This window comes from Coturnix japonica, chromosome 22 (genome assembly GCF_054131305.1).
Source record: "Coturnix japonica strain WE chromosome 22, WE-NBRP24, whole genome shotgun sequence".
NCBI lineage: Eukaryota > Metazoa > Chordata > Aves > Galliformes > Phasianidae > Coturnix > Coturnix japonica.
The window spans coordinates 6,762,027-6,780,143 of record NC_140684.1 but is presented as its reverse complement, the minus strand read 5'-3'; the positions used below and the strand labels follow the sequence as shown (position 1 = coordinate 6,780,143).

The following is an 18,117-nucleotide window of genomic DNA, read 5'->3' as shown; positions in this document are numbered from 1 at the left end:
CTCTGTTGGGTATTTCCCTTCACATGGCTCTTGCTCTCAGTGATTGCCTGGAATATACGGTCACGTTGTAGTAAGTCAAACTTCAGTGAGAACAGATGCTTTTGGGGCACACACAAAAAGTCAGTATTGCCTTTTAAGGGGAGACCTTGTTAGTCCCTCTGCATACAGGCTAAGAAAACTGGGATCCCAGTGTTCCACCCCCAGTCTGTTCTCCTGGGTCCAGCACACAAACAGGGCACCAGCTGTACCCTTTGCTAGCAAAACCCAAACACAGAAGAAAAACCCTTTTGCGTGTAATGCAGCATAAAGAAACAAGGCTCAGGAAGCATTTTAAGAGAAATCAACATAAGATGCTCAGTGCATCAAGTGCAAAAGTACATCAATACAGATAAACTCTCCTGTCATTGCTGAAGTATTTACTGCAGCTCTTGGTCGCACGTTCCTCTGCTCATTAGGGTTCTCTCAGTTCTTAAGCTCAGAAATGAAAGCAAGCAAACGGAACACACATCGTACAGGAAAAGGGAAAGTGTTGTGGGCTTCTTACGGCTGTTTACTCACTTCTGAGTGCATTCCTTGCACTGCCCATGGAACAGCTTCAGCAATGAGTTCCCCATTCTAAAACAGGGCAGTCCTGTAAGTATCGTTCTTACCTCTCAATCAGAAAGAAGTTATCTCAAGGCACCAGATGGAATCAGATCCACTTCACAGATCATTTTCTGAGCGGAGAAAAAGAATACTTAACCCAGAATCCCTTATTTTTCAGACATCAGTATCCAGCTCTTGCACGGTGCCGCTGAAAATAAAACCCAGGAACTCTTATAGCTGATCTCCTTCCCTTTGTTTCCCACGGAGTGCAGCATGTTAGCGCCCTCTGAAAAATCAAAGAATCGCTTTCCCAGGTGATACGAAGGGCTCTTAACCATTTCCTGCCTGTGCCAGTAAGACTCCTCCCTGCTCCGCTGTAATTCAAGCAATAATGCACTCCAGCAGCAGCCCAGGAGCCTCAACTGTAAGAACTATAATGAACTCCCAAATGACTCCCCGGACAGAGTTGGATCAAATGATTTCAGAGCCTGCAGCCACACAAAGCAGCCGTCCTCACTGCCCTCTGCCCGTGGTGACAGAGGATGGCACAGTAAAGGCTGGGAAGTGGGCAGCAGCCCAAATGCAGGTGATAAAGACTTAAAAGAACGGGGAAGGAAAAGAAAGATAACCTGCGTGTAGGAACGGGAGCTGCCAGGAGCACATTGCCTCAAACTGAGGGTACAGCCAAAGCTTTTTCAGTGTTACATTTGTAAAATGGGCATTTATTAACCACTGATTTTACAGATAGAAGCTGAATTTCTAACACAGCAGCATAACCAATAACAACCATCCGGGTCTCGATTCGGGTGGTTCCCTTATTCAAGTTTGATGTTGAAAATCCCCAACGTTGAGATATGGAGCATGTCCAGGGAAAGGCAATAAAGGGCAATGGAGCTGTGCAGGGTTTGGAACATGGTACTATGAGGAGGTGCTGAGGGATATAGGATGGTTCAGTAGGGAGAATAGGGGGCTCAATGGAGATAGCATCACTACAGCCCCCTGAAAGCAGGTTGTGGGGTCAACCTCTGCTCCCAGCAATAGGCCAAGAGAGAACGGCCTCACATGGAAGCAGGGGTGGGGCAATAGGATAAAGGTATGATCCAAAAGAGCGATGATACACGAGCACAAGCCGCCCAGTGATGCGGTACATCCATCCTACCCACGAAGGATGCGGTGCCTTTAACTCCACCCCGGGACACCCCGCCCCGTGCCGCGCGGATCTTCCGCCTGTACCCCCGCCCCTTCCGCCTTCGATCCATTAAGGCCGGTTCGGCGGCTCGGCGGCCCCGGTACCGAGTGGGATGGGGGACGGAGAGGGGCAGGGTGGGCTGTGCTGTGAGCGGGTCGGGGCTGGGGAGGCGGTATGGGGCGTTCTGATCTGACTGGTGAGCAGGGAGCTGGAGGCTGGGCCTGGCGGTCCGGCCTGTGGAGGGCTGAGAGGAGTTTATGGGGGGGATGAGCGTTCAGCGGTTATAATATAGATTCAAGTATCGTAATGTTCACCATCAGCTGTTCTAGTGACTCTCAGAAGGGTGATACAGAAAAAACACCTTATTTAAACCGAACTAATAGGGTCAGGAAGTGCAGTGGCTTGCAGATGTGAACTCAACAGATGGTTGTGCTGTAGGTGGGGCAGCACGATGTCTAATGCTTTGAATTTATTACTTTAAGTTGCATTAGCTTGGTTGAAAACCACATGATATACTCAAGTAAGTGACTCTGTGAGCAGCACTTATGGGCTCCAGTGTTTGGGGTAGCTCTGAGCAGAATATACTTAACCATTACAGCAAAATATGCTGTTAGAGCACAAAGTAAAGTCATACTAACTTCAGTGGGTACATATTTCTCTGTCATGTATGAAATGGAGGTTTTCAAAGGGATTTTTTGACCTTATGGGGTAAGGTCTCATCCTAAAAACTACTTCCAGCATTACTGCCATCCTGAAATAACTCCCTGTAAATGTGGGCATGTTTTTCTCCTCTTATAATGTAACACAAGACTGAGGGAGTACCAGATGAAGTGTTTTAAACTGCTTGTATCTAACCTGTTTTTCCTGCACAACCTAATTAAGCTGTTAGTATACAGCTGAAATCATAATTTCAGTATTGATCGTAAACTGGCTATTTCTTTGTTAAGATAACATGTCTGCTTGCTTGTTCCCAGGCACTGGATGACCACAACTAAACCATGTCTGTACCACGTGGAGCTGTCCATGCAAAATGGATAGTAGGGAAAGTCATAGGAACCAAAATGCAGAAGACTGCCAAAGTGAGAGTGACGAGGCTTGTACTGGATCCTTACTTACTAAAGGTAAAAGCTGCTTATCTTATATTGCCAGATAACTTTTGTGCTGTGCAAAAGGATGTTTTATTAATTTGACCCCTAGAACTGCGCATAACATCACACTGCCAGCTCCCTAAGGGTCTTGTGTGATGATTTGGCTGTGAGGATGATGATGACAAGCAGTGTGTTTCATCAGGATGCTTCCTATATGGGCTGTCTGCTAAATGTATCTTTGAAGTGCTTTGTTAATGCACTGCTGAGTTGGAAAGGTGAGATTTGCTGGCTTACACTGTGTTTAATTAGTTTTCCAACAGTTTCTGTAGGTGTTCTTCTGCATACGTAATTGTAAGCATGCTTGGGGTATGAATATATGTGTTGATGTACCAGAAGAGCATTTTTACTTGTAAATGCTTTTCAGATAGGGAGCAATTTTCTCCATTTATGTGGAGAACACTGGAACAAATAGGTGATGTAAAAATGTGCTTTGTTTGGAATCCTAATGCCAAGGTTTCCTTTTTTTTCCCCCCTCCCACAGTTCTTTAACAAGAGGAAAACCTATTTTGCCCACGACCCGTTGCAGCAGTGTGTTGTTGGAGACATTGTTCTTCTTAAAGCTTTGCCTGAGCGAAGGAGCAAACACGTGAAACACGAACTGGCTGAAATAGTTTTCAAGGTTGGAAACGTCATCGATCCGATCACAGGGAAGCCCTGTGCAGGAACCAGGTTCCTTGAAAATCTATCTGATTCAGAAAACCTGACAGAGGCAGATACCACCTATCTAAGTGAAAAACTCCAGGAACTTAAAGTTTGTTCAACAGACAAATAGTAGAGAAAAAAGAATTAAACGGGGCTTTTCCAGCTCATCTCTATCAGGGATGTTTGGGGCCCTGAAATTGTATGTTAAAAATGTTTTGGTGAAACCTGTAGTCAAAACATAAGTAGCGAGTGTAGTTGCTTCTAAGAACAGGATGTTCCAGATGGGAAAAACTTGGTGCCTCAAGTGAAACTATGGAAAATGTGAGTTAAATGTTAACGCTTCGTTTTGTTGCATGTAGTTCTGCCCAAAGCCTTGACACTTTCCAAAGCCAGCTGCTCACTTGAAATGACTCTTGTTATACCGAGAGATGAAATTACAACCCTATGTGGTAAGAGAGTCATTCTATTTTAATTGTTCTGTATTTCAGGCCATCTTTTGTGATTTGTAGGCTTTAAAATGCTATTAAACCTTTTGAAATGAAGTTTAGGAGCTTTAAAAGGAGCTTACCTGCATGTGTGCTCATTTTCTCTGTGAGTTCCTCCTGCCGCCACTGTGTTAACTTCTAAGATCTGATGGAATTACAACCACTTGCCTTTATTATGGCAGTAAAGTGAGAATGTTTGGGTAGCTTAGCATTGCTGCTTGTAGCCTGTCCAAAGAGCATTTAGATCTGAGAGAGATGGATCTCTTGATGGGAAGATGGAAGTTGGTAAGAATATGGTCTGACTCATTGCAGCCTTTCAATACCTGAAGGGAACTTACTCCCAGGAGGGGGAGTAAACTCTTGGAAAGGGCTGACAATAGCAGGACACGGGGAAATGGTTTGAAGTTAAAAGAGGGAAGATTTAGGTTGGATGTCAGGGGGAAGTTCTTCACTAGGAGAGTGGTGAGGCCCTGGAACAGGCTGCACAGGGAGGTTGTGGATGCCCCGTCCTTGGAGGTGTTCAAGGCCAGGTTGGACGGGGCCCTGGGCAACCTGATGTAGTAAAGGTGTATGTTTGGTGGCCCTGCCAGGCAGGGGGTTGGAACTACATGATCCTTGAGGTCCCTTCCAACCCGGGTCATTCTGTGACTTTGGGAAGGCATCTTTAATCCAGGGCTGTAGTTCTGTTGTTGATCTGTGTGTTCAGGTGGTTGATGTAGGTCATTAATTACAGCTGGCTGATTAAGACCTGAATCTAAGCGGAAATCTGGGCTCTTAGTCAGGTGAATATACATCGTGCATCTCCATCCCCAGCACAGGAACGGAACCGTTCGGCCCGACCCGGTGTTTCGTGGGACCCCGAACCCACAGCGGTAGGCGGGCTCCAGGCTCGGGCCTTCCGCGCATGCGCACTGCTGCTGCCACCGAGGCGTGGCTGGAGGACCCCCCTCACCCCGCCGCCATTTTTGCCCCCTCGGCCGGCGGCGGCGCTACAGCGTTACCAGCCCCAGAGCCGGCCCAGGAGGGAGGCGGCCGGAGCCAAGATGGCGGCGCGTGTGCTGCTGAGGTGGAGCCCGGCGGGAGCGGGCGCGGGGCCGCGTCTCCCGTCAGGCGGCGGCCTGACCCTCAGGTGAGCATTGAGGGGGGCGAGGCGGGCGGGAGAGGGCGGCCCAGGGAGAAGGGGGAGGCGGGGGAGGGAGCAGCCGCCGCCCGCTCGGATCCCACTGCCACACACGCTCGGCCTCCCCTCTCCCGTCTGGAAATGGCGCCCCTCTGTCGCTGAAGGGCCGCAGCCGGGCCCGCCGCCTCATGTAGGGCGGGGAGTGCGGCCATGGGGCGTCCCTCAAGGTCACGGGCAGCGAGGCCGGACCCCTCCCCCGAGTCCGCCCAGGGGTGGGGATCGCGTCAGGAGCGCGGCCAGCGCCGCATCGGGCCCTCGGGGTTAGAATGGGCAGCACCTCTGTGTGTCCTCCACACATCCTCGGGGTTACAATGGGCAGCAATGCCCGTGGGGTTAACGCTGCCAGCAGCTTGTTGAAGCAGGTGCACACAGTGTTGTACTTATTGAGTTCCGAATCAGCTTTGACGTCTGTTTAGCAAATTAAAAAGTGCCTGTTACAGACAAGTTGTTTTTCTTTCTCTTCCAGGCAGACATTGATTACTACTGAATCTATATATTTCACCTGATACCTCCCACTCTACCCACTTTATATTGTATGCTAATGCAGAAGTTAAGGCAGATGGAAATGTCCTCAGCAGCATTGTTAATTTAATATGACCAAGTTATTCGTTGTTCTCCTCTTATGGTCTCAGCCCAATCTTTGTAGCAAGAAATCTGAGCCTTTAGATAACATTTGCAGGATAAGCATTGGCTAGCAAAGTTAAGCAGTGCCTTAAAAGGTTGCATGAAAACTCTTTAATAAGCATCATTCCTAGAAAATAAGAAGTTGTGAGCCGTGATGGTAATTCCCTATAGTGTGTACATTCCCTATAGTGTGTACATATCTGTTCTGTGCAGAATGCTTCATTCTGAGCATTCTGGCTCTTCTTGAGGTAACCATGGGCACAGGTGGCCCAGGCAGGTGAGCTGGCAGTGAGCTCAGAACATTTTGGTTTGTGGGTGTCCAGATGGACACCAGTAGTGTATCTCAAGGGATATGGTGGTGAAAATTAAGGCTGTAGACACTCAGTGTGTCTCGTCTGAGATGCTGTTTTAATCAACTTCAGCAGTTACCGTACTTTATTGTAAGTAAAGTAAACATTTAGATGGCTAGTTGTGGTATATTAGTCCTTGTTGATATGGAACTTTATAGTTCCTGAGTAAATGATTGCATAATCATCTGTAATACTTGTTTTATTCCTCATAGAAGAGCGTTCTGAATGGGAGAATATACCAGTAGTGTACAGGATGATAGAACAGGCACTGCAGGGCTGAAATGGAGTCGTACCTCCTGGAGCCCAGTTCTTTGTCTAGTAGGTGTGTTGTCACCTGTGCCTCTCTCCTCCCTCAGCTGAGATCAAACCTCTCCTCCTGTACCACCCTCTTCTGGCAACAGCTGTATTACAGAATGCCCCCTTTGAGTGCTTATACTCAGGAATGACTGGACAGGAATGTGCTTGTATGTTTGTTTAGGGCTAAATAAACCCCTGTGTTCAATAAATAAGACAAAATACTTACCAATTACTTCTTAGCATCAAAGTTTGTCCTGGCTGTGGTTGTTTTGGTTCTTACTATTTCTTTGCTCTGAAATACTTCTCAGTTCATCTGTTCTGCTTCCACAGGGTATCCCAGTTCATTAGGTTTTCAAATGTTGATTGTTGAGGAGTGCTGCTGGTGCGAATTCCTTCTGTGCAATACAGACAATTGTGTTCTTTGAGATTTTTTTTTCCACCAAAAGAAGTTGATATTTTCTTCTATTTTCTTCTTTTCCTTTGAGGAATTGTCAGAAAGTTTTGATACTGGAAGAAAGCTTTGTATCTGAAGATCGAAACCTGGCATCTGGATCTCATAGTCAGTCGTGCAGGGTATTAAGTTGACTTCTGAGATAGAAAATGGTTTAAATTTCCACCTGGGCTGCTGCTTTTTTAGTACTTCAGAGAAATAGTTTAGTATTTCAGCAGAAACTCTATATCATAAAGGGGTGGACTGAAGGAAGTGCTTCCTTTGAGTAAGAAGAAAAAGCATTCAAGCTTGGGGCATAAAGATTCAGTTAAATACCATAGATGTGTCATTTAACTTTTCCTTTCCAGAGCTGTATTTAAGCATACATAGGAACATATGGCACTTATTTACACTGTACAAATCTTTCCTTATGCCACTTCTTGCTCTTTTTCACTCCCGTCTGTATACATCAAGACAGACCTTGGGCAAATACACTTAATTAAAAAGAATATAAAAAGACAACAAAAGCAGCCACCTACCCATTTCTTGCATTGCTTACAAAGAATGAGAGTAGAGAGTGCGTGGTGAAGTGTTCAGCTCTGTATCACATAAAATGGTTTGTGAGGAGGTAAATCCCAGTGTGAAAAGAGCTGCCTTTACCTTGCTGCCAAGTGGCTCAGTGGAAAGACTGAGGGACAGAGCTGGATGTAACTGTTCTAATTTTGTTTGTATTATACTTGATTGTGCCCGTCTTCCCTGCGTTGTGGGCATTTTCAAGACGTGCTCAGTGACAGTGTAATGTACTTGTTAATATGTAGGGGGATGGTATCTTCAGCTAGCAGACCTCGTGAAGACAGTTGGTTAAAATCGCTATTTGTTCGCAAAGTCGATCCAAGGAAAGATGCTCACTCCAACCTTCTAGCCAAAAGAGAGACCAGCAGTCTGTATAAACTACAGAGTGAGTGATATTCTTATGTTTAACGTTACTGTTTCTTTGTTCCATTCCTGCATTTCTCATCTAATGTTGTTGTTTCAGTTCACAATGTAAAACCAGAATGCCTAGAGGCCTACAACAAGCTTTGGTAAGTGTGTGTGTTATGTTTTCACTTTTTAGACACGTTGATTTGACCACAAATGTGCTAAAAATTAGCAAATGCAAAAAATATTAGTGGGGAGGTGGGCAGATTCTGCTTTTGGGGTATGATGGTAAATAGATGTTGTTAGTCTTGGAGAAAGATGGCAAAAGGTAGTTGACTCAGATCACCCCTTACTTTTGGAAGTGTCATTTCCTAATCTGCAGTTTAGGGTGATGCCTTTTGTGCAAACACAGGAGAAATTTGTTGGAATAGCTTCCTTCCCACCCTTAGCTTTACAACTGCAATTAGATCCTTCTATGCTAGTATGCCTCCCAACTCCTGCTGCCATGTAGGATCTTGTTGGATGGGCTTATTGTCTTCATACAGAATAGAAAGGGAGAGATCGCTGGTAAGTAAAGCTGCATGCTAGTGTTAAAGTATGGTTTGGTGGAGATTTTGAAAATGCAGGGTTTGATTATTTTTTTTTCCTGTTTTCCTTCTATGAAGTTACGTTACTGAGATTACTCTTAAAGAGCTACACAAGTCTTTGGATAGGATCTGCGTGTTGGGGTGATAACCTCCAGAGAGAGCAGTGCTCTTATCAGTTATCCTGTCACAGCTCTCTCAAGCAACATTTAAAACTGAAGAACCACATTTCAGAAGTGTTAGCCCTGTCCTGCATAGATGATGACTCCATTGGAGCCAGAACAGTTGCATTTTTAAGGACCTGTGTGTTTAATTTGGAAGTGTAGTAAAACTCCCATGTTTGGAAGCATCAGGGTTTCCCACTGTCCTTGATCATGTTGTCATTGAAATAAAACGCTCTCAGTACAATGGTAGCCTACTGCAACCAGTTATTTTAACAGTGGTGTATTGACTGGGACACCAATTGGGCTAGAGTGAGGAAGTTCACACCTCCTTATTTATGTCCTCAACTCTATTAGGAGTTCTTTGTCCATCATTGCCTAACTTAGCCATATTAAGCTTTGAGTGGGTCTAGGTAACCCAAACCTGTTTTCCTTCTTATACATAAATCTGCTAGAATAACTTTGTAACAGAAAGTATTTTTAACCTTTTTGTTTAGAAAATACATACACAGAGAGGCACGAGTAGCATTCAGCCACCTTCCTGTTTAAAAGCTTAATATAAACAAGTCCGCTACATGAGGCAGAGAATGACTTCTCTGTGTATCTCATGAGCTACCTAGATGTAGCATGGAAGCAGAGGCTTTTCAAGGAGAGAAATGATAATAGAGAAGAAAACTACTGATAGCAGCCAGGTGAAGTATATGGGGTTAGATTTATTCTTTCCAAACTAAAGATAGTTAAAGTATCCCAGGGAAGGAGAAAACTTGAGAAGGGAGTAATTAAGAAATGGAGGCACTTCTGAACTTCCCTCCCCCTAAATTAAGCATGAACAAGTAAATTCCTGATAAGGATTAGTCATCATGTGTTCGTAAGGAAAGAACATAACGAAGGCAATTAGGAGAACACTTTGTGAATCACTGTGGTTAAGAATCCCCTTCTGAAGAGGTAGTAAGTTATTTTTAAAAGGAAAGAGATGGTTTTCAAGTCTATGAATGACAACCTACTGTGTCTTATTTTTAATTTAATTTGGAAAAATACCTTTAATGATTATTGTGGTAATAGTTTAATGTTCCCGCTTAATGCTGCCACTCAGGATCTCATTATACTTTGAAAAAACAAACTGATAGTGACTGAAAACATCATTGGAAAGTCTCCTATTGTGTAAATTCCACCATAATGAGAAATATTGAAATATAAATCGGTAATGAAGTTTTCTGTGGGTCATCAAGAAAGTCAGTGGTAGAACCAAGAGGAAAACTTGTTCTGACTGTCAGGACAAGACCAGCCTACTTCCTATTTACTTCCTATTATTTGATATCTTGCAGAAATAGTGCCTGTTTGCTGCAGAGTAAGAGCAGTAATTATTCAGGGGAGAATATTAAAAGGCAAAATTCTACCAGCCCTATAGGCATTCATCAATATACAGTGCAGTGAAAGCTGACTTAACCAAGTTAGCTCTCAGGAAAACTTGATTTCCTGATGTTAATGTAAGCCACCTTTTAAAGTTTGAAAAAGCTTTATTGATACTGGAAATGGTCAAACAGAAATTTGGTGTTAGACGTACCTTTAAGGCAGTTTCACCATTTGCTTCAATGATGAGTTGCCTCAAACTAGATCTGCTTTCTGAAGCCAAAGAGAAAGCAGTAAGGCAGCGTGGTATTGAGCACAGTCTTCATTTGATCAATCAAAATACTTGTTTTTATTCATTCAGCTCAGTAACTATTAATAATATTATATTGGTAAAGAAGAAAGTCTGTCCTTTTCTACTGTTTTGTATTGTGTTGATAAAGATAACATTTTCCTAAAGCAGAATCACTTGTGTAGCTAGGCTGTGCTTTCTGTAAGTGAGACATCCTGATGTTTATTTTCCTAATGTGTTGGATGACGTAGGTGATATCACATAATTCATTGCATCCAGAGTGTTCTACCATGGTGTGCATTTGTCATACAGTGTAAGAAATAATAACGCTCACCTTATTTTTGTGTAGAGCTGTAGTTATCTTTCCCCTTGCATAGCAGATTCTTGTATTTCAGCTTTCTCTTCTGAAATGTAGAGCTTGTGAATTTTCATACCATAATGATAAACGTGTGGTGATTTGTTATACATATCAACTGTAGCCTCCCTGAAGGAAATGCAACATAGTGTCTGTATTCCTTGTTTTCAAGTCAAGAGGTGCTGCCAAAGATTCATGAAGAAAAACACTACCCATGTGCACTGGTGGGGACTTGGAACACGTGGTACGGAGAGCAAGATCAGGCTGGTAGGAGATAGAAGTACAACAGAATGTAAAACCATACAAGTGAAACGTGTGCTTGGCAGGTTTCTTCTCTTTAAATCATCTCTGTTGATAGTAAACCTTTAGCAATGTATACAGTGAGGATGTGTGTGCATCGGTTATCAGTAGTCATATTAACATTTGCAGTGCTTGCTTTTTTGTCTTGTTGAGTTTGACAGTGAAGCTTTTAATTCCTAAAGTTTGTCCTCTCGTTAATACTTTCCTGTTTTCCAGGTGGTAGATTAACAATTGGAGAAACCCTGGTCAAATTTGCTCCTGTAATATTTTGCAGGCACGGATTGTGTTCCTGAATACTTAAGCCAGAGGCAAAGGCTTACAAACACAGAGTTGTATTGGCTTATAAGCCAAAAAAAAAGAAATAAAAAGCTTTACTCAGACTTTCATACCGCAACTGCTATATGATAATGAAATGCAAATCATACATGCCATCTGAAAAAAGGATTGCATTGTAAACTCACAATAATCTAAATCTTTACTGGGGGTTTTCTGTTCATGTTCTTATAAGGATACCACCTAACAATGCAGATTGAAAATACATTGAACTAGAAAGCACTGAAGAGCTGCTACAGAGGTAACTGCAAAGAGGCATGTGCAGAAAGAAAACCTGAACAATTTCCTGGGCTCTGGGAAAAGGAAAGAATGGGAAACCACACATACAAAGTGGTGTGCCAATGCTTGTTTTGTGGTAGGAGCTCTGTGGTTAGAGCTGTGCTAGTGTCAGTGTCACTGCCTTGTTATCCAAAAGCCCTGTGCAGAGCAGGGGGGTTGGAACTAGATGATCTTCCAACCCAAGCTGTTCCGCGTTTCAGTGTTTCAATACACACAGTAATTTTCCCTGCATTCACAGCATATTGAAATATTGACACTGCACAAATGTGAGGAAATAACTGTAGATAAAGTAAACAATATCTGAGAAAGAATTCTTGAAAGTTGAAGGGAAAGTGGGCAGTAATTGAAATGAAAAACGCTTAGCCAAATCTCATTCATTGTTTTTGTAATGTATTAACACAGACTATATCTGTAATTGCATCCACAGCTTGGCTTGAAAATGTTATTGCAACAGTTTTGGCAGAATAATAAAGAAGATTATGGGTTTTTTTTTCTTGTTCAGTACTTTGCCCAGGCTGTGTTAATACTGTCTGGATATATCAAATTTGCCCTGGGGATTAGGCAATAGAAGCAGGCATACTGGATGAATTTGCTGTTGTAGTGAAGTGCTTTATACATTAGTCTCGAGTTCACTCTCCTGGAAAAGGCTCAGGACTTCTGTATAGTAGAGCAAATTGCTTTTCTGCCTCTCTGAGTTGAAATATTGTTGCCTTGCTTTATTAAGTTCTTGTAAGTAAATCTCATTAGGATTTATTAGAGACATTTAGTAGGCCTTATTAGAGAGAGAATACTTTGAAAAGACTGTCAAATGCAAACACCTGTTCTGAAATTATGTTTTTATGGGGAAAATCCTAGCAAAAGTGTAGCAATTGTAGCACATTTAGATAAATTCTGGTATGCATTTTTAATTTAACCTTTATTACAGCAATAACGTGCATCATTTTTTGTGTGTCCCGCTGAAAGTTTCTTATGCTCTTTTTGCTTGAGTAACTCACTAAGCTAAAAAGACTACTGTTCCCTTGCTCTTAGATGAAATAGTTTTAGAACATCTTTGTGAATTAAGTCAGCCTCTTTAATTGAATCTCATTTTAAATTACAGTCCTGTAAAGCCATCACACTTTACTAGCATGGCAACAAAACCTCCTTTTAGAAATCTTCCTCTCATTCTAAACTGTAAAGTTTTTGAATGAATGCTTTCCAAAAAGCAGATGAGTCTGTTAAAGTGTTCAAAGTGTAGTGCTTTCTTTAATGAAAATCTTGTTTGAAGCTGTTCCATGACTGTATAATTCTGCTGTATGAAAAGCATTTTGTACTGTGATATTCCATAAGTTTTGCGGTTTGCATACAACATCCATGAAAATACTTCCTTTCTCTGTTTCAGTTCATCTGTGGAGGTATGAGGGAGGCTACCCAGCTCTCAATGAGGTCATGAATAAACTCCGTCAAAATAAGGTAAAACTCCTGGATTTTGCTACAGATGGTTAAAGAAAAGAAATGTGGAATAGAGTAAAACAGTGCACATTTGGACACCTGCTTTTACTTACCACTTTCTGTGCAAGCTTAGAAACAGATTGGAAGAAATTCAGGTTCAGAAATATTGAATCTTAACATTAGAGTTTCTCAGATGCTCTATAAAAGTGCCAGCTGAAGTTTTCAAAGGTGCCAGGGGAATTTGGATGCCTTTGCAGTTTAAAGGATTTCAGTATCCAAAATCTCAGTGTAGTATTGAATAATCTAAACCACTGGAGGGGATATACTCTGGGGTTTTTTATTGTTGTTGAAACATAAAATACAGTCTGACAATGACCGCGTTGTTTTTTAAGGAGTTCACAGAGTTTCGCAAAGAAAGAGGTAACATGCTTCTGTCTCGCAAAAACCAATTACTGTTGGAATTCAGCTTCTGGAATGAACCTGTTCCCAGAGCGGGGCCGAATATTTATGAACTGAGATCCTATCAACTTAGAGTAAGTTTCTTTTCTTTTTTTTTTTTTATTTTTTAAGCTATATGATGTCATAAAATGTTCAAAGAGTGTTTATATAATGCGGATGGAAAACAGATCTCGTCTTAAAAACCTGGTTCTTATCAGAGGTGATGGCTGAGACACTGTTGCTTTCAAAGTGTGGGGTCCAAAATGAAGGCAGGCTCCAACGAGATACTGATGTCTCCTATGTAGGGCTGGAAATCCTATGTTTAACTTGAGGGAAAACTTCTGGAAAATGACTAAGAACTAATACAGTAAGTAAACTGAGTAATTATAAATGATTATAATGTGCTTATCACTTGCAGGAAGTGGTTTTATTATTAGTGCTTTCCATATGTAAATGTGCATATCATCAAAATACTGCAGTTTTCCTTAAGCTACAATGTTAACAGTCTGTTTTGTTCTTGTAGCCTGGAACTATGATTGAGTGGGGAAATTACTGGTAAGTACTGCCTTAGCACTTTTGTTTTTGTCTTTGAGAGATGTGTGTTTAAAAGTTATGAAGTGGAAGTGACAGAATGGTACTGAAGCATTTCAGGCACCAGTTAATGGTCTGCTTCTGTTCTCAGGCAACTTGTAAAATAGTTCTGTGACCCTCAGTTTATCCTTTGAGGAAAGGAAAAGGAATTCTGTGTGCAAACAACACTGTGGGCCGAGTGATTTGGTTTTCTTTTATGTAACCGTTTTAGTTTGATATCATACAGCAGAAATAACTTATTTTGAGTAGAAAGCACTGTTCTTTGAAGGATGCTGTTCACTCCTTAAGAGTGTGTTCCAACAATGTCAGCACCAGTAGAAGCTGACTTATTTTTCTTCCAGGTTTTCTAAATCTTGACTCTTAATCTTTAAAAGTCAAGTTGCTTCTTGAAAACCTATTGAGCAGCACATTTGTATCCTAATATGTAGGTTAAAAACATTTGAGATAGTGTCCTCTTGAGCTTATACTTTGAATTTTGACTTGTTCAGCATTAATGTAAGTTTCTTTCAGTTCACACTCATTAAGTTCATGCAGTTCTTGTGGTTGACAGTTGACTGTCTTGGAGTATTTTCAGTTATTTTGACAAATGTGAGGACTTGGATTTTTTAGGTAAGCCAGATCTGTGGTAAATGAGTGTGACAGAGGTGATATGACAGAAGTCCGAGGTTTTAGTTAGAGAGCTGTAAACTGTTCAAGCAGTTGTCATCATAATAGATCTAATCTTGTAGACAGTGATTAATGCTCAGTGATGAAACCACAGGCCTCAAATTTTAACACATTCTAACAAGATGTAGGTATCTTTTAACTACTTAGTGTTAGAAATCAATGGGTTTGGTTTTTTTCCCCCTATTTTTAATTTATAAAATATACAGAAAATGCTGTTTAATGTTTGGGGTTCTGTTCACATCTTTCTTTTCAATTATCATTCATTTGCTACCAGATCTGCTGTTTTTAAAGACTCCTCCTCTCTTCTGTAGGGCCCGTGCAATTCGGTTCCGACAAGATAACAACGAAGCAGTTGGAGGTTTTTTCTCACAAATTGGACAGCTGTATATGGTTCATCACCTTTGGGGTAAACTTGTTTATGTTTACTGTTTTTTTTCTCACTCAGTCAGCCCCTAACAGACTGTTGACTTTGCCCAGGGGACAAGGTTGTTTAAAAAGTCAGAGGAATGTCTTAATGGGATTTTTCTTTTACATCAGCTCTATTGAGTTTCTATATTTTTGTGCGTACAACTTAATTTGTGAAACTAACAAGCAGGACTGAACATTTTATACTTTGTATTGTTTCTCTCAAATTTCTTAAGGGTTTTTCTTATCTACTTGTTTGCTTTCAATAATATAAGAATGAAAACTCAGATCCCGCCATCTCTTTTTTCCGTCCCCATCCATGCTGAAGTCAGATTTTTACAGTTTAGTTTCAAGAACCACACTTGAGAGAAGGCAAGCAGTACAGTGTTGTGGCTTACTCCACCTGTTAGTTTCTGCTGATGTTTAGGTTCCTTCTACTCTGGGATTACTTTACCTTAAAGAAACTCAGTGTCTAATGTTTATTTTAGAAAATATGCAGTATTAACTTTAAATCTTGACAATTCAGAATATTGTATTCCAACTTTAAAAATGTGATTCCCCACCACCCATGTAGAACTTTGTTACATTATCTCTCTTATCAATCTTAAGACATTTCCCCCCCACCACATTTAGGCTTCCTCATGCTGCCCCTGATAACCTTTATTGCATTTAAAAACTACCATCAGTACACTGGTTAGTTTAGGGGCCTTTTTTGTTACAGCAATGCTCACAGTCAGGTGAATGCTTTGCTGATGTCTGTTTACCAACCACCACCCAAAACACTCCAACCATGCAGTACTTACATTTGCAGAGTACATTTCGCTCTCTTCCCCAGTTCCTTCTATTTGCATTGGTTTGAGAGTGTTCCTTTTTGTGGAGAACATCTTAATTTGTAGCCTCCTAACAAAACACTGGAATACTTTTAAGGGAGCTGTACATATACAGAAGCAAAAGGAGTTACTTATAAGCTTTGTGCTTGTTGTTGTCTCTTGCCAGCTTACAAAGATCTCCAGACCAGAGAAGATATAAGGAATGCTGCGTGGCATAAACCTGGCTGGGATGAGCTAGTCTATTACACAGGTAACATATTAACTTCTTTGGAATGCTGGAGGCAGACTTTTCTGCAGGTCATCAATTTTATTCTTCATTACATTGTTCAATGTAAAGTTTTACATCTCTATGTTGTGTGTGTTCAGTTTTGCTGCTCTAAGGAGGGACATTTCACTGAGCTGTAAAGGGAGTTTTGCAATTGATTGTACAAAGTTTGAAGGCCTTGCATAATTGCTAAAAAAAAATTTGTTGTTAATTGTAACTTTTCATTTCAAATACCTCCACGGGAGAGGAGCAGATTTGTGTAAATTCTTAAGTTGTGTCCAACAATCTAGGAAGCCAGCAATAAAATGTATCTGTATATTAAATTATTACCTCTAATATTTCACTTGAGTACCGGGACCTTGTTAAATACGTTCCTTTGAGATGGGAAGTTAGACTTTAGAACTGATACCTGGAGATTGCTCAGATCAAATCTTTGATTATAGCTTTCATTACAGAACTCAGAAGTTTGCTGAAAATGTCAGATTTTATTCCATGAGCTTTGTTTCAAAGCAAATATACCAGAAAAAAATGTAAGATATCTTTTGTCTTCAAAGGTGCAGACAAATTACATGGAAAAAAAAAATCACTAGTTTCTCAACATGGCTGTGCTTCAGTTATGGGACTGTTGGTGGTTACTGATGATTTGGCATACGTGAGCTGGGGAGTAATTTGAAGACAGTAGTATCTCTTGAAACTGAGCATGCAGAACTGTTGATGGGTCTCTGTTAGTGAAATTAAACCCCATCTCATTTTTTCTTTTCAGTGCCCCTTATTCAGGAAATGGAGTCCAGAATCATGATACCATTGAAGATTTCTCCACTTCAGTAAAGTCATTGATTTACTTGTGCCTACATAGATAAAGTGACAAGTATTTGTCTTAATTATTTTATGGTATACGTTGTATATCATAGTCAAAAATATAAAAGTACTGTATTGAGCTTATAAAGGAGACCTCTTTTCTTCAGAATTTAATGACCTTTTGCTCCGGGGATTGTACCACAAAAAAAAGGAAATGCAGGACTGTAGCTAAAAGGTTGGTTAATTGTAAAGAAACTCCTCAGGTTAAGTATGGCATTTGGTATTTAATATCTCCTAGATAGAAAATGCCTGGTGTTCACAACAGCAATAGAATGGAGTGTTATAGTTGCTGTGGCCTTTGTGTAGCATTTATATTGACATTGCAGATTGCAAAAATGAATGGGGAAGTTCTGAAATCAGGAGCTTTGAAACCCTTGGGCAGCTCACCTAACTTTCTAGCAGGGCCGAAATCATTAAGTAGCTCTAAATTTAAGAATAGACGATTATTAATTGAGGATATTATTATCTGTCAGGTGATAGCTTATGGACAGAGAATAGGGCATTCCGTTTCACAAGGATGTTGAAGCTTGTTGAAACTTAACTACACATTTTTCTAGATATCAACATCTGGAATTAATTTTGTGGAATTGTTTGGAGCCTTTTTTAAGAAATATGTCCCACTGTTTTCAAAGAGATACTGACACGACATGATTGTCTGAACATTCTGCAGAGAATCAGTTTCAGCAAAATACATTTATTTCTAGATATAACTCTAGGAAAAGGGGTTTTATTTAATAAGCAGTCATGCCTTCAGACATATGCTTGGTCAGATGTTTCACTAACCGTACTGTAGGTACTTAAGAATTAATGTGTGAAACTGGCGCATGTTGAGTCAATAGGATTGGCATAGAGCAGTGTACCATTATGTCCAGTTCTATTTTGGTTTCACTTTTAGACTAGAAAATATCAACACTTTTAGTGTCTGCGATGATGTGAACATCCTGTAAGTGACAATAATGTTCTTTCTTCAAAGTGGCTACAAGAATCAGTGTAACATAGAGAATGTACAAATCAGTTACTGAATGTCCAATTTGTACATTTTAGCGAGTTTCAGGAGAAACATCAGTCAATAAAATCCTTTTAATTTTCACACATTACTGGCACCGTATACCTATTGCACCATCTGTCGTTTCT

General features: G+C 41.0%; 3 protein-coding genes across 9 annotated transcripts in view; 2 read left to right on the top strand and 1 right to left on the bottom strand.

Annotated features, from left to right (window-relative positions):
- LOC107322443 (merlin-like) overlaps positions 1 to 15,968 on the bottom strand; it is a 34,204-nt gene extending 18,236 nt beyond the window's left edge. Inside the window, exons 1-2 of one of the 2 annotated variants that reach the window (XM_015880483.3) lie at positions 15,834 to 15,953; positions 651 to 716 (exon numbers count right to left, since the gene is read on the bottom strand). The gene's annotated coding sequence lies outside the window, so the exon portion shown is untranslated. Of the gene's footprint in view, positions 1 to 650; positions 717 to 15,833 lie in introns of both variants that reach the window. The other variant, XM_015880484.3, reaches the window with a different exon arrangement.
- MRPS17 (mitochondrial ribosomal protein S17) lies at positions 1,832 to 4,106 on the top strand. Of its 2 annotated transcripts, none has more exons than XM_015880495.3 (3): positions 1,832 to 1,874; positions 2,749 to 2,895; positions 3,404 to 4,106. In XM_015880495.3, the coding sequence occupies exons 2-3, from the start codon at positions 2,773 to 2,775 to the stop codon at positions 3,692 to 3,694; spliced, it is 414 nt and encodes a 137-aa protein (XP_015735981.1). In that variant the 5' UTR covers positions 1,832 to 1,874; positions 2,749 to 2,772; the 3' UTR covers positions 3,695 to 4,106. The 2 variants fall into 2 exon arrangements, with proteins under 2 accessions (XP_015735981.1, XP_015735982.1); XM_015880496.3 differs by having other exon boundaries at positions 1,832 to 2,294.
- NIPSNAP2 (nipsnap homolog 2) lies at positions 5,069 to 18,080 on the top strand. 5 transcript variants are annotated; one of them, XM_015880487.3, is made up of 10 exons: positions 5,069 to 5,178; positions 7,749 to 7,888; positions 7,967 to 8,012; positions 10,760 to 10,854; positions 12,881 to 12,951; positions 13,323 to 13,463; positions 13,892 to 13,923; positions 14,937 to 15,031; positions 16,027 to 16,110; positions 16,889 to 18,080. In XM_015880487.3, the coding sequence occupies exons 1-10, from the start codon at positions 5,093 to 5,095 to the stop codon at positions 16,951 to 16,953; spliced, it is 855 nt and encodes a 284-aa protein (XP_015735973.1). In that variant the 5' UTR covers positions 5,069 to 5,092; the 3' UTR covers positions 16,954 to 18,080. The 5 variants fall into 5 exon arrangements, with proteins under 5 accessions (XP_015735973.1, XP_085378430.1, XP_085378431.1 ...); XM_032448376.2 differs by lacking the exon at positions 5,069 to 5,178 and adding an exon at positions 6,831 to 7,059; XM_085522304.1 differs by lacking the exon at positions 7,749 to 7,888.
- The last annotated feature ends 37 nt before the right edge of the window (positions 18,081 to 18,117 follow it).